The sequence below is a fragment of the Symphalangus syndactylus genome, chromosome 1, assembly GCF_028878055.3.
Source record: "Symphalangus syndactylus isolate Jambi chromosome 1, NHGRI_mSymSyn1-v2.1_pri, whole genome shotgun sequence".
Taxonomy (NCBI): Eukaryota; Metazoa; Chordata; class Mammalia; order Primates; family Hylobatidae; genus Symphalangus; species Symphalangus syndactylus.
Window position 1 is genome coordinate 108718165 of NC_072423.2, and position 13875 is coordinate 108732039.

Here is a 13875-nt window from a genome sequence, read left to right on the forward strand (position 1 = left end):
AAGATTATGGGCTGGTGGGAGGAACCCCTAGAACCAACCTTCAACCCCAGGCTGTAATAGCCATAGAGCCAGCAATGACTGGGAAAGGCAAGCCTGAGCCAGCCTGAATCTTCGGAGACTGTCTGGCACTTACCTCAGGCTGCCTTGGATCCCCTACTGTTTACCTCAATCCTTGACCAGACTGACAACCTCTAGTTGGAATACGTTTTGTCCTGCTAGGCCCTGGCTTCAGGAGGGCAAGAATACTGGAGTGTCTCTGAGGCCCCACCACCCAGTCTGGCAGAAGGCAATTGCTTTGGTAACCCATTTGCCTGGAGGCTGCTGCTCTAGCTCAGCATTCTCAGAGCTGTAGAACCTGCTTCCTGCTCTTGTCTCACCCTCTCTGGACCAGAGAAGAAAACCTCGGGCCTGCCACATTTTCACATTGCTCATGGGACTCTGCAACAGTGGTGGAGAGAACATCCTAGCTTGTGTGTGACAGGCCATGCATAGGCTCTTCTGACACAGACTATGTATGTAGGAAGAGACCCCCCTCCTGGTCTGGTGGGAGGACTGCTGCCGTGTTCAGCTCTGCTGGGAGACATGAAGAAGTAGGTGAGCATGGCTGCCCTTACAGCAGCCACTCTGGTCTCTGGCCTGCTCGCAACTCAAAGACCCACTTCACCCACTCCCCAGGCTTCATTCAGCCTTGTGATGTGAGAACAGCAGCAGGCATGGTAGCAAGCTAGGCAAGCAGGCTGTGGGGGCGAGCTGGCTCAGCAGTTGATGTGGGTAAGAGAAACAGGCACAGGATGCTGCCCACACTTTTTTTTTTTTGCTCAGGCGGAGTGGTGAGGTAGTGGGGGCTGTGGTGAGGAAAGAGGAAGTGACACTCCTACAGGCTGGTACGACAGCACTCAAGCTGCCTGGCTAGAGGAGTTCTGGCGAGACTACCATAGGGCCCAGCTGTGGACAGGTTCAACCCTGAAGTCCTGCACTGTGGAATACAGCAGTAGGAAATGTCTGATGCAGTTTTTCCAGTCTTCCCTGGAGAACGTGTAGGAAATGAAATCTAGAGTTAATGGGTGGGTAGGAAAGGGGGTCTGAGGCCGGGCGCAGTGGCTCACGCCTGTAATCCCAGCACTTTGGGAGACCGAGGTGGGTGGATCACCTGGGGTCAGGAGTTTGAGACCGGGCTGGCCAACATAATGAAACCCATCTCTACTAAAAATACTGGGTGTGGTGGTGTGTGCCTGTAATTCCAACTATTCAGGAGGCTGAGGCAGGAGAATCACTTGAACCCAGGAGGCTAGAGGTTGCAGTGAGCTGAGATTGCACCATTGCACTCCAGCCTGGGCGACAAAAGCGAAGCTCCATCTCAAACAAACAAAAAAAAAGCTGGGGTGGGGTGGGTTCTGAGAGCCTCTCAGTTGAGTTGAGTTAATTATACAGGTTTTACCATTGGCTCTGTGACCTGTTGGATATTCTTGGCTGCAATTTTAGGCTGTCAGTTGCCTGGTAAGAGAATTCACCTAAATTATAAAGTAGGAGTAAATCAGGGAAGGGTCAAGTAAAGCTGAGGTCATGAAGGTGGTTTGCCTTGTAATTCAATAGATAATTCCTGAGCACTTGAGCTTTGGTACGTTCTAGTTGACAGCATAGCTGTTTTTGTTTTGTTTTGTTTTTGAGATAGAGTTTTGCTCTTGTTGCCCAGGCTGGAGTACAATGGCGCGATCTTGGCTCACTGCAACCTCCCCCTCCCGGGTTCCAGCGATTCTCCTGCCCCAGCCTCCCGAGTAGCTGGGATTACAGGCATGCACCACCGCACCTGGCTAATTTTGTATTTTTAGTAGAGACGGTTTCAACATGTTGGTCAGGCTGGTCTCAAACTCCAGATCTCAGGTGATCCCGCCTGCTCAGCCTCCCAAAGTGCTGGATGACATGCCTGAGCCACCACACCAGGCCCCGGTTTTTATTTTTTTATTTTTATTATTATTATTTTTTTTTTGAGACAGAATCTCACTGTGTTGCCTGGGCTGGAGTGGAGTGGCACAATCTCCGCTCACTGCAACCTCCACCTCCTCGGTTCGGGTGATCCTCCCACCTCAGCCTCCCAAGTAGCTGGGACCACAGGCATATATCACCATGCCCTGCTAATTTTCTGTATTTTTGATAGAGATGGGGTTTCACTATATTGTTCAGGATGGTCTCAAACTCCTGAGCTCAAGTGATCTGCCTGCCTCAGCCTCCCAAAGTCCTGGGATTACAGGCGTGAGCCACTGTGCCCAGCCAAGATGACAGCATAGTCTTTTTGGAGAAGATGAACTAAGCTGCTTATTAAACAGCAAGCCCTAAGGCCCTAACTTTTATCCAGCTAATTCTAGCTTTATGGAAATTTGCATTCAAACGTAAGTGAAAAAGTCACAGTGTACATCTACACTGTGACTTTTTCCTTCCAGCTTAGTCCTTAGTCCTTTCAGCTACAGGCTGGGAGGACTGCTTGAACCCAGCAGTTTGAGACTATCCTGGGCAAAATAGACCGTCTCATTACTTTTTATTTTTAGTTTTTTGAGATGGAGTCTCGCTCTGTTGCCCAGGCTGGAATGCAGTGGCACAATCTCAGCTTACTGCAACCTCCACCTCCCAGGTTCAAACGATTCTTCTGCCTCAGCCTCCTGAGCAGCTGGTACTACAGGCATGCACGACCATGCCTGGCTAATTTTTGTATTTTTAGTAGAGACGGTTTCACCATATTGGCCAGGCTGGTCTCAAACTGACTTCACGATCGCCCTGCTTCAGCCTTCCAAAGTGCTGGGATTACAGGTGTGAGCCACCATGCCTGGCCCTACATTTTATTTTATTTTTTTTAAGTGAAAAGACCACCCTTGCAGTATCTCAAGCCCAGAGCCTACAAGTAGTGGAGGCTGGGCATGGTCGCTCACGCCTGTAATCCCAGAGAGGCTGAGGTGGGATTATCACTTGCATCCAGGAGTTTGAGCCAGTCTGGGCAACACAGACCCTGTCTCTACAAAAAATAAAAAGTTAGCAGGGTGTGGTGGTGCGTATCTGTGGTCCCGGCTACTTGGAGTGCTGAGGTGGGAGGATCACTTGAGCCCAGGAGGTCAAAACTGCAGTGAGCTGTGATCACACCACTGCACTCCAACCTGGGTGACAGAGTGAGACCCTGTCTCCCAAAAAAAACAAAACAAAACAAAAAGCTAGTGCGGTGGCTCACACCTGTAACCCCAGCACTTTGGAGGCTGAGGCAGGTAGATCACTTGGAGTCGCATTCAAGACCAGCCTGGCCAACATGGTGAAACCCTGTCTCTACTAAAAACACAAAAATTAGCTGAATGTGATGGCACATGTCTTCAATCCCAGCTACTTGGGAAGCTGAGGCAGGAGAATGGCTTGAACCCGGGAGGTGGAAGTTGGAGGTTGCAGTGAGCCTATACCATGCCACCGCACTCCAGCCTGGGTGACAGAGCGAGACTCCATCTCAAAAGGAAAAAAAAAAAAAGTGGTGGTAGAGACTTTTCTGTTTCCTGGCCAAAAATTATCTCACTGGGGCTCACCCAAGCTGAGAACTAGGGAAACTGCAAAGAAAACATAGTCCTGATTATATGCAGGCTTACAAGGTGGAGCTAAAACTAATCCACTGAAAGGTAACAAGAAATAGCAATAGGTATCCTTAATCCAAGCTGTACAGCAATTCATGACTCACAAGGCTCTTCTGTAGAAAACATTTAATAATAAGGAGGTGACAGGGAAAACAAAGCAAGGGCAGTGTTGGGGCATCAGACCAGGGCAGGGCTGGAACTAGGGAGAAGCAACCAGTTAGGAGGCAGGCTACTACAGGTAGCAAATGGAGAGCCCTCTCACCCAGCCAACTCCAAGAGTTCCTCTTGTCCCTTGTGCTCTACTCCAAACTTTAGCCCCAGCGCCTGTTCCTCGTCTCCAGCAAAGAACAGCAGGGCAGGACCTGAACTGGTCTCTTTTTCAGGGGCTGTCTTGAAGATGGCTGTTTTAGCAGACATGAGGCTGCCCAAAGGTTTCTACAAGCCACCCTGCATGGACTTTGGGGGTTGTTGAACACATGCCCTGACATCTATGAATTGGAGACCTGGATCTAAACATGGGCTAGCTGCTCATCCTGGTGTCTTTGGCTAATACCCTTAGCCTGGGTGCCCCTATCTGAGAATGATACTTTGGGCTGTTGAAGATCCTGTCTGAGGAGCCTCACATGGGTTTCCTAGTTAAGTTGTAAAGTCACTCTGCCAGAGAAGGCTATCACTGCAAAAGGCAGGACCTGGTGGGCTGGGCTCTCCATACACTTCCAGCTCTGACTGCCTGGTATAAATGTTCCTCTTGAGATGGATGTGTGTTGAGGTGGATAGTGAGAGCACTGGGCTGTGGCTAGGGATAGGGCAGGCAGGATTTGCTCTTGGTCACAGTGGAGGGATGCCCAGACCACACCCGGGCACTAGAGCAGTTCTGGGATACAGTGTCTTGAATCCTCAGTGGCCACTGCTCTCTTGGCCCTGACTGTGCAAGGGAATCACGAACACAGAGACGTCATCGTAGGACACCTGCCCTTCCTCTGTGGGACTGTCTTCCTTTCCCTGTGTGCTGTGTATCAGCATCTGGGCCAGCTTTGAGAACCTGTGAAGACCATCCTGCAGATAGACTTCAGGGGCAGAGCAAAGGGGCAAGGCCAGACCTTAGGAGAACTCACTGCACAAGGCTGAACATGGGGACCCAAGCAGTGCAGTCCGACTGTGGACCAAGCAAGCAGCAAGCCTGGGAGGGCCACGGGCTGAACCATGAGAGTCTAGATCCAGGGGTTTTTGGAACCCACGGTCTCCCCTCCTCCTCCAAGAAGCTTCAGACAGCCCTGATCCTGGCCAGCTGCCAGCTCATTGTCAGTGCTCTGTCTTCTCAGCCATAACTACTTGGGCTTGCTGCTGGCACCAACCCAGGCCCAGGCAGGTCCCCAGCAGCTACAGTACCTGTGTGGGTCCTCTTGGTTCCCAGGGAGGAAGCTCCGCACCAGCCATGCCACCTGCTCGTTGGACAGGACATCCCAGAGTCCATCAGTTGCCATGACAACCACATCATCCTCCTGTAGCTCCAGCTGGTCCACATCCAGCACAGTCACCTACAAGTTAAGCCTGAGGATCCTGTACACTCCCTTCCTGACTCCCACCAGCCTCACTGTCTGCCTTTCTAGGCAGATGGAATCTGGGTTGGACAGCGTTGCCTCCTTACCTGTGGGACAGAGAGCAAGAAGGGCTTGAGCTGGATGTTCGTGTCCAGGACTCTGAGCTGATGGTCTCCCAGGCCCCGGGAGACAGCCAGTGTTCCTAGTAACCGAGCCTGAGGGAAAGTGAGGTGTGAGGCGATGGCAAACGGCTCCAGCAAATGCACAAGTACCAGGCCCTAGCACTGCAGAGCACACAGGGAGAGGTGGACTGTGGCCCTTGGAAGCCTTGGATTGAGAGAAAATTCCTAGTCTCAGAGCAAATCCCAGGCCGACAGCCACAGCTACCAGCAAGAGGCAAAGGAGCTCCCACCTCTGCAGGGGACAATGAAGAGGGATTCTTGGGGTTGAGGGGGACTGGGCACTGACCTGCCTACCCTGTCCGTGGATCAGTGGGTACTTGAGATCAGATTTCTCCACACGTTTGTAGCTCCTACCAGGAGCAGAGCCAGCATCAACCCAAGCCCTGTGCCCCATCTCATCCTTCCCCAACTCAGGGCCCAGCTGTCACACCCTCACAGCCACCCTGCCAAGGTGGAGGGGGGCCCCAGGCCATACAGCTGGGTCTGGATCCCAGGGGTCTCCCTTCCCACCTGTCCCGCATCCCCACTCACCAGCCACTCATGTGGTGATCCCTGAACAAAACCTTCTGTCCCAAGTCATCCCCCTTCAGCCGCCGAGGGAACTCCAGTCGGGTGAACTCGCCAGCCAGAAGCTCAGGGTAGACAAAGGCCTGGGGTGGGGAGGCTGCGCTCAGGTCATACTCCTTCTTATGGCCCTGGACCCAGGAGTTGGGGCTTCACAGCCTCCATGCTGCCAAGGGCACCTACCAGCTGCTGGATCCGCTGCCGCTCAGTCTCTGGGGTGAACTCGAAGCTCAGTGGCCGTATCTCATCTCTCCGCACCAAGATGGCCCTGGATTGAGGAGAGAAGGGAGAGGTCTAGGAGGGGGCCTCCACCCTCACCCATGGCCACCCTCCTACCAGTCCCTCCTCCAACCACCAGGACCCAGCTCTGTCCATGATGATCCCTTAAAGCCCTCCATGACTACCTAAGACCTGCAAGGGTGAAGGCTTAGCCCTTTAGCGGGGCCTTTGAGGTCCCTGCCCTCCCCAGCAGCCACTGTCCACACTCGACACATACCAAGCACACACACAATTCAGCCAGTCAATCCTTCCTACTATCCCTCCACTTCTAGCCACCTTTGCTTGACCCCATTGCTACTTGTGCCCTCCCCATCCCACCCTTGCCCACCCTCCAAGGGGTGACTCACTCACCTGCTATCCCCAGCATTGGCCACGTACAGCTTTCCCTGCAGGGACACAGCCACCAGGGCTGTGCAGCCGCCCACCTGGCCTGAGGCCTCCAGCTCCCGCCCGATCACCTCATCCTGGGGCAAACCGAGGCCACTTTAGCTGCTGCCTGTTCTGCCACCATACTGCTTTGTCTCTCAATCCCCACCCTACCCTACGGTTCACTTCCACCAGCAGGCCTGACAGTCCCAGCCCAAAGTCCAGCCATGCCTCCAAGATCCCTGCAGTCAGGAGATCTAGACAAGGGAAGTGCTACTCAAAATAGGAAGAGAAACCAGCCCCTGCACCAAGGACCAATAGGGTATTCAATTAGATGATGCAGGTAAAAGCAGTTAGCACACAGTAGGCACTGGATAAGTGAGAAGGGTTATGCTGATAGTGATGGCCGTTAGTAACAATCCAACCAACCCAATCTCATCCTCCCAATCCAAGGATCTGGTGTGATGACCATGGGTATACAGAGATGCCATTTCCCGAGATCCCTAGGGGCAAAATCTCCACTTCTTCCCCAGCCAAAAGCCACAAACTCACACATTCCTGAAAGGCACTCTCCAATGCCCCGATCACCAAGTCTTCTGCCCTGATGCCCTTTTCCTCCACAAACTGAGGGTCACTGGGGCAGATGCAGCGGCCACTGAGGTGCATGGGGGGCTGAGTGGCCACCAAGCCTTCTACCACGGCCTCCAGCTGCTGGCGCAAGCAGGAGTGCAGGGTGTTGGCAGCCAAGATAGCTGCTGCAGGACCGCCGTGCCCATCGAACAGTGCCCAGTAATGGCCTGTCAGGAACTGCACAGGAAGGGCTCAGTGTCAGCCTCTGTCTGACTTCCCCAGTTGTCCCCTGACGCAACCTAACTAGGACCTGGGGCAGCAGGGTAAGAACTTCAGCCTGCAGGTCGTGGCCCCAGCCTGTAGAAGGGATTCCAGCCAAGAACTCAGACTGCACTCACCTCCTCTGGGCACAGGGTCAGCCACTCTTCTTCAGCCCCAAACTCACATCTCCGGATGCACAGCTTCCCACAGGCAGCTTGATCCTCATTGAATTCAGATTTCTCTGCATTGATAATCCTGAGGCCGGGAAATGGTAAGCGACCCTCCAGGGACACACCTATGTCCCCATGGGCACAGGGACCCGAGCCAGCACAGGGAGAGGACCCCTCCCTCTGGGGCAACAGCTCCCCAGTGCCGTCCCTAACACACACTTAGACAACCACGATATAAGCTTCCTAACTTCAGTGGCCTCACGGCTAAGGTAAAAGTCAGGGCTCAGCTCCTCTGGAGCCTACCTGGTGACCCACGGCTAGAAGGTAAGGGTAGGTTCCGGTCCTGTCCCTGTCCTGTCGCAGCCCAAAGCCCTGTCCCATACAGCGCAGGTCATACCCAGGGTGAGATGGTGGGGGTAGGGGGCGAGGGGAAATCTTCAAAGCCCCGAATGCTGGAACTCTACCGAGTCTCTGGGCCTCATCTTGGAAGCCCCTGGGCTGCAGGTCCTTCCCGACCTCCTCCTGTCTTCTCTGAGGGGGAGGTCGGAATCCCAAGGAAAACGCTGGGTCGGGATGATGGGGAAGTTGTCAGGATTCGGAGGTGAGGGCAAGAAGGGGCTGTCCACAGGTGGGTGGGGGCTGTCACTCACTCAGCTCCTCCCACTTTCTAGGCCGGCGCAGGACCCGAAGCGGGCTCAGGCCCGCGCCCGAGCTGGGGGTTGGGGAGGGGCACTCACTCGGCGTAGCCTGCATTCCAGGGTAGCGTGCGTCCTCGTGCCGGGCTGCGCACGGCTCGGGAGTCTGGGCGGCGCGAGGCGTCGGCTGCCCCAGGGCTGGAGCTGGAGCCGCGCAGGAAGCGGGGCCGTCGGTAGGGCACGGGGCTGGCACGCGGCCCGGGCGGCCGCGGCGCGGGGAGCGGCTCCCCAGGCAGGAAGCGGCGCCGGAACCAGCCGGCGGACATGGCGCGGCGGCAGGGGGCTGCCCGCGGAGCGCGGGGCGCTAGGGCTGCGCCGCCCGCGGGAGGAGGAAGCGGGCCGGGGGCGGGGCCGGGGGAGGGGTTCGCCGGCGGGAGGCGGGGCCGGGGGCGCGTAGGCGGGAGGTGCGCCCCCAGGCCCCGACCTCCGCCCGGGAGTGCATGCGTGGCTGGCTCGTTGACTCCAGGGGTCAACCCTTGCGACCGCCCGAAGAAGCCCACGCCAGCATCAGCCCCATTTGACAAGCAGGAAAACCGAGGCCCAGAGAAGCGAAGTCGCCTGCCCAGCATCCCACAGTAGCCAGGGAGGACTGTTCACCCACGCTTGCGGGGCACTGGTGGTTGAGAGGAAAAGTCCCCCACACTCCGCGGGGCCAGCGTCGCGCAGAGCCTCGGACCTCCTCCTGCTGGGTGGGGACCTGACGCAAGGGGAAGATGGGGACAAGATGAGCTGGGAGGTGTCAGACCTGCCCATTAAGTACATGCCACCGAGCACAGGTTCCTTCAGGCGGCCTTCAATCTTCTCCACCCCAGACGGACTTAGTGGTCACCTTGGCTTTCCCCGTCCTGAGAGGCTGCTGCCACCCTCGAGGACAGTCTTCCACATGGCTGTCCCTGCATTCAAGATGTCTTTGCGGAATAGACAGCAGGATCCTTACTGGACTGTGAGTGAGTGACGGACAAGAGAAATGCGTGTGAGTGTAAAGGGGAATCCGTGGTCCCCCAAAGGCTCCAGCTGGTCCGAGTTCAGACCTGGGACGAAGGGAAGTGAAAGACGAGGAACCATCTTGCGGTCTCTCAACCACTGGCTAGCTGTCACCAGGCGGTCAGCGGCAGTGTCCCCTTCACATCTGCGAGTTAACAAAGCACTTTGTCACCCGTTTGTCACTCAAGTCCAACTCCCTGTGCAAAAGTGTTACTTTGGCCGGAGGCAGTGGCTCACGCCTGTAATCCCAGTGCTTTGGGAGGCCGAGGCGGGTGGATCACTTGAGGTCAGGAGTTCGAGACCAGCCTGGCCAATATGGTGAAACCCCGTCTGTACTAAAAATACAAAAATTAGTCAGACGTGGTGGTGTGCGCCTGTAATCCCAGTTACTCAGAAGGCTGGGGCACAAGAATCGGTTGAACCCAGGAGGCAGAAGTTGCAGTGAGCCGAGATGGAGCCACTGCACTCCAGCCAGGGCGATAGAGCGAGACTCAGTCTCAAAAAAAAAAAGAAAGAAAAAAGAGTGTTACTTCATATGGACGATTCTGAGGCCCATGGAAGGGAAGTCTTGGACACCCAGGGCTGTACTATTTCCATTATGACAATGCAGCTGACTCAATCCTCGCCCCCAGGGCACTTCTCTTCCCCTTTCCTCCTCCAGGAAGCCAGGGCTTGCCAATTGAAAGCAGCTAAGGCTCCACAGCCCAGTGCCCCCATATGAGCTATATGAGGAGTCCACCTTCACCTCCACTCCCTAGCCCAGGCAGACGCTCAGTAGGCCCCACTTCCTCCCAGCAGCTAGCCCTGCCCCAGTGGGAGTTCCTCGGGCCCAAGAAGGAAGGTTCTTAGGGCAGGGAGCTGTGCTCAACACCCACTCCCTCCGATGACTCAGTCCCAGAGCAGCCTGGGGGCTGATTGACTGAACCCACAGTGTGTGCTGGGGCCACACTGGGCACAGGAACACAGTGCTAATGGAGATTAGCCAGGCCTCTGCCCACCGAGCCCCCTGCAGTGATGGTAGCAGTTCTGGTGGATGCTGCTTCATCCAGCTGGCAAGGGGATGGGGCGACGTCAGATAAAGTTTCCCAAAGGACCTCTGAGCTGAGAACTGTCACTGTGACAGAACAGAAATGTACCAGGGTGGGTCAGGCCCAATTCAGTCTATGGGGCCACTTCCTCACCCTCACCAGTTGATGCCTCAGAGGATTTTAAAGTCTAAAATTGGACAGAACAAAGTGCATACACTCTATTCCCCAACCCACCCCTGGGTGGGGGAAAGCCGTGTCCTAAAGTATTTTCACAGAAGCTCTGGGCAACCAGATGTCATAGGCAGTCTGTTGCACAGCTTAGCCATTGCCTATTTTCAGAGCCATGTGGAAACACATGGCAATCCCATCCCCTCTGTTCCAAGGTGGCCTGAGTGTTCCTTCAGTGCCACCAGGCTCTTCTGGCTACCAGGGCTCCTGAGCGCCTCACTCTTGCCTGGATCTTAAGCCTATGTCTCTTGGTTTACTCCCTCATTTTGCTGAAGTGCATCCTTCAACAGCTTTCGAAGAAAGGGTGACTGGGAGGTACTTTCCTGAGAGATATTATTTATATATCTTTTTCTGTGAATGGTCTGTTTGTATCCTTTGCCACACTTTCTACTGGGCCATTCGTCTTTTTCTTTTTCTTTTTTTTTTTTGATACGGAGTTTCGCTCTTTTCGCCCAGGCTGAAGTGCAATGGTGTGATCTCCACTCCCTACAACCTCTGCCTCCTGGGCTCAAGCAATTCTCCTGCCTCGGCCTCCTGAGTAGCTGGGATTACAGGCATGTGCCACCACGCCTGGCTACCATTGGTCTTTTTCTTATTGACTTATGAGAGCTCTTTATATATTAGAGAAATCAGCTCTTTATTTTGAAATGAGTTACAAGTATGCTGTTTGTAACAAGTTACTGTTTGTTATTTGTGTTTTGGCTGTGATGGTGGCTTTTTCCATATAGACTTTATTTTTAATGCAAATGGATTATTGATCTTTTCATAAAGGAAAATAAAAACTTTAGGACCCCCAAATTTGTTATGCTAAAGGGAGAGTTAAGCTTGGAGACTGAGTCACACAACACTGGCATTCCTTTTTTTTTTTTTTTGAGACAGAGTCTTGCTCTGTCACCCAGGCTGGAGTGCAGTGGCACGATCTCGGCTCACTGCAACCTCCGCCTCCCGGGTTCAAGCAATTCTTCTGCCTAAGCCTCCCCAGTAGCTGGGATTACAGGCACCCGCCACCATGCCCAGCTAATTTTTGTATTTTTAGTAGAGACGGAGTTTCCCCATATTGGTCAGGCTGGTCTGGAACTCCTGACCTCAGGTGATCCACCCACCTCGGCCTCCCAAAGTGCTGGGATTACAGGCATGCTAGGATTACAGGCATGAGCCACCGCACCCAGCCTTTTTTTTTTTTTTTTTTTTTTTAATTTTATTCCGGCAACACTTCATTCTATGCTGTAGAACTAATGTTCTCCAAAACTGTCATTCTTTTCCCAAATGGATACCTGTTACCTTGCAAAATTGTGTCAAAATATTATGCATTAACCAGATCCCCACAAAAAGGCAAAAAGCCTCATGAATCTCCAGGTGACTGCATTCACAAATTGCTCAGCAGTAAATTCTTTGCCAGTCCCTAAAACTTTCAGGATGTATATCCTCCTATAAAACAAGGACATGTCAACTGCAACTTTAGGTCTGCAACCTAAACCTAACTCCTAAAACCAAAGTCTGTTAAATTTCACACTGACAATGTCAATTACAAGTTTATCTGCCCAGATGCAGAACAAGGATAGGATGAGATCAATTATTCCTCCACCTACCCTGAGACCTCTGCATAATTGGCTCTTCTGTTACTCCCTGTTCTTCCAGTGTTCACCCTATCTTCCATATAGCCTAGATTTACGGGACACTAATTAAGAGTCTCACAAAAACATAACCATTTGCCTCACTGTCTTCTCCCCTTTAAAGAAATGTACAAATATTGAGCCTCCTGAAAACTTCTTGGGAGAGCACAGGCCACAGACGTTTCTGTGACTTGTGTTGCTTTCCTGGGCATGCTCCAACTCTGGCTCAGTAAACCTCGATTGATTGAAGCTCTTGCCTCAGTCTCTTATTTGGGTTAAGATTTTCTTTTTTTTTTTTTTCTACAGACTAATTTTGGAACTGAAAGATTTTCTTTGATGGTTTCTGTGTTTGGTGACACAGAAGTTTCCTCCACTCCAAGATTCTACAAACTGCTCCCTTTGTTTCTTTAGTATTTTTAAATTTTTTTAGAGAGTCTCACTCTGTCACCCAAACTGGAATGCAGTGGTGTGATCACGGCTCACTACAGCCCTTACCTCCTGGGCTCAGGTGATCCTCCTGCCTTAGCCTCCCAAGTAGCTGGGACTACAAACGTGTGACTGTGCCTGGCTAATACATATCTATTAATCTATCTATCTATCTATAGATATGTATATGTAGAGATGGGGTCTTGCCATCTTGACCAGGCTGGTCTTGAATTCCTGGCCTCAAGCAGTCCTCCTGTCTCAGCCGAGTAGTTGGGACTACAGGTGTACATCACCATGCCTGGCTAATTTTAAAATAATTTTTTTTTTTTTTTTTTTGAGACGGAGTCATGCTCTGTCCCCCAGGCTGGAGTGCAATGGCGCGATCTCAGCTCACTGCAAGCTCCGCCTCCCGGGTTCACACCATTCTCCTGCCTCAGCCTCCCGAGTAGCTGGGACTACAGGCGCCCGCCAACACGTCCGGCTAATTTTTTGTATTTTTAGTAGAGACGGGGTTTCACCGTGTTAGCAAGGATGGTCTCGATCTCCTGACCTCGTGATCCACCCGCCTCGGCCTCCCAAAGTGCTGGGATTACAGGCTTGAGCCACCCCGCCCGGCCACCAATAATTCTTTTTTTTTTGTAGAGATGGAGTCTCACCATGTTGTTGCCCAGGCTGGTCTCAAACTCCTAGGCTCAAGAGATCTTCCCACCCTGGCCTCCCAAAGTGTTGGGATTACAGGCATGAACCACTGCACCTGGCCCCCAACTTCTTGAATAAAATGAAACTATGATTCTTGGGCACACTCACTACCATGTGACATTGATCAAATCACTTCACCTCTCCAAACCTCAGAGTCTTTATCTCTAAGATGGAAAAAGTAGCACCTACTTCAGGGGCTGTCATGAGGATTAAATAAATGTGCCCAGCAGGTAGTAAGTGTACAACACAAAGCCTCTAATGATGCATTCATACATTTGCTTATTTTGCAATTATTGGCCACCTGCCAATGTTGGGCACTGTTCTAGGCACAGGGGATACAGCAAGGGCAAACACCTAACTACTGGTGGAGGGAAGACAATAAACAAATACGTAAAGATATGTGCCAGGTAGTGATAAAAGCAAAGAATGACCCATGGAGAGGGTCAGCCGGGGAGACCACGCAGTACCCTACCTTGTCACAGTTCATCCAGTGAGGGACATTTTTACAGGGCACATGACCTTAATCTGTTTCATTAATCTTGGTTAATTCGTTTCCAGGAGGTCAAGTCTCTTGTGGTTCTGTGGAATCACCAAATGCTCCTGTGGATGTGGCTTAGTCTGAGCTGATGTAACAAGTAGCTCTGTGTTGCTGGCACCATTTGGCTGTAGC

At 52.7% G+C, this 13875-nt stretch overlaps 1 protein-coding gene across 9 annotated transcripts; it reads right to left on the reverse strand.

The window, feature by feature from the left end:
- Window positions 1-3710: 3710 nt before the first annotated feature.
- Window positions 3711-13823, reverse strand: PPM1M (protein phosphatase, Mg2+/Mn2+ dependent 1M). 9 transcript variants are annotated; one of them, XM_063646202.1, is made up of 13 exons: window positions 13678-13823; window positions 9259-9356; window positions 9057-9168; window positions 8270-8924; window positions 7500-7617; window positions 7084-7338; window positions 6517-6629; window positions 6070-6154; window positions 5854-5972; window positions 5609-5672; window positions 5248-5355; window positions 4989-5041; window positions 3711-4641 (listed from the first exon to the last, which is right to left on the reverse strand). In XM_063646202.1, exons 4-13 carry the CDS (start codon window positions 8794-8796, stop codon window positions 4497-4499), a joined length of 1587 nt encoding a protein of 528 aa, XP_063502272.1. In that variant the 5' UTR covers window positions 8797-8924; window positions 9057-9168; window positions 9259-9356; window positions 13678-13823; the 3' UTR covers window positions 3711-4496. The 9 variants fall into 9 exon arrangements, with proteins under 9 accessions (XP_063502272.1, XP_063502275.1, XP_055130781.1 ...); XM_063646205.1 differs by having other exon boundaries at window positions 3711-4666; XM_055274806.2 differs by having other exon boundaries at window positions 4989-5137.
- Between the last annotated feature and the right edge of the window lie 52 nt (window positions 13824-13875).

Excerpts from the sequence above, each read along its gene's own strand:
- PPM1M (XM_055274806.2), bottom strand. The coding sequence starts at position 8,796 with ATGCTGGGCAGGCGACTTCGCTTCTCTGGGCCTCGGTTTTCCTGCTTG. Across the intron at positions 5,673-5,853 it reads GATCACCACATGAGTGGCTG|GAGCTACAAACGTGTGGAGA; the intron begins GTGAGTGGGGAT and ends TGCTCCTGGTAG. Across the intron at positions 5,356-5,608 it reads TCCACGGACAGGGTAGGCAG|GCTCGGTTACTAGGAACACT; the intron begins GTCAGTGCCCAG and ends ACTTTCCCTCAG.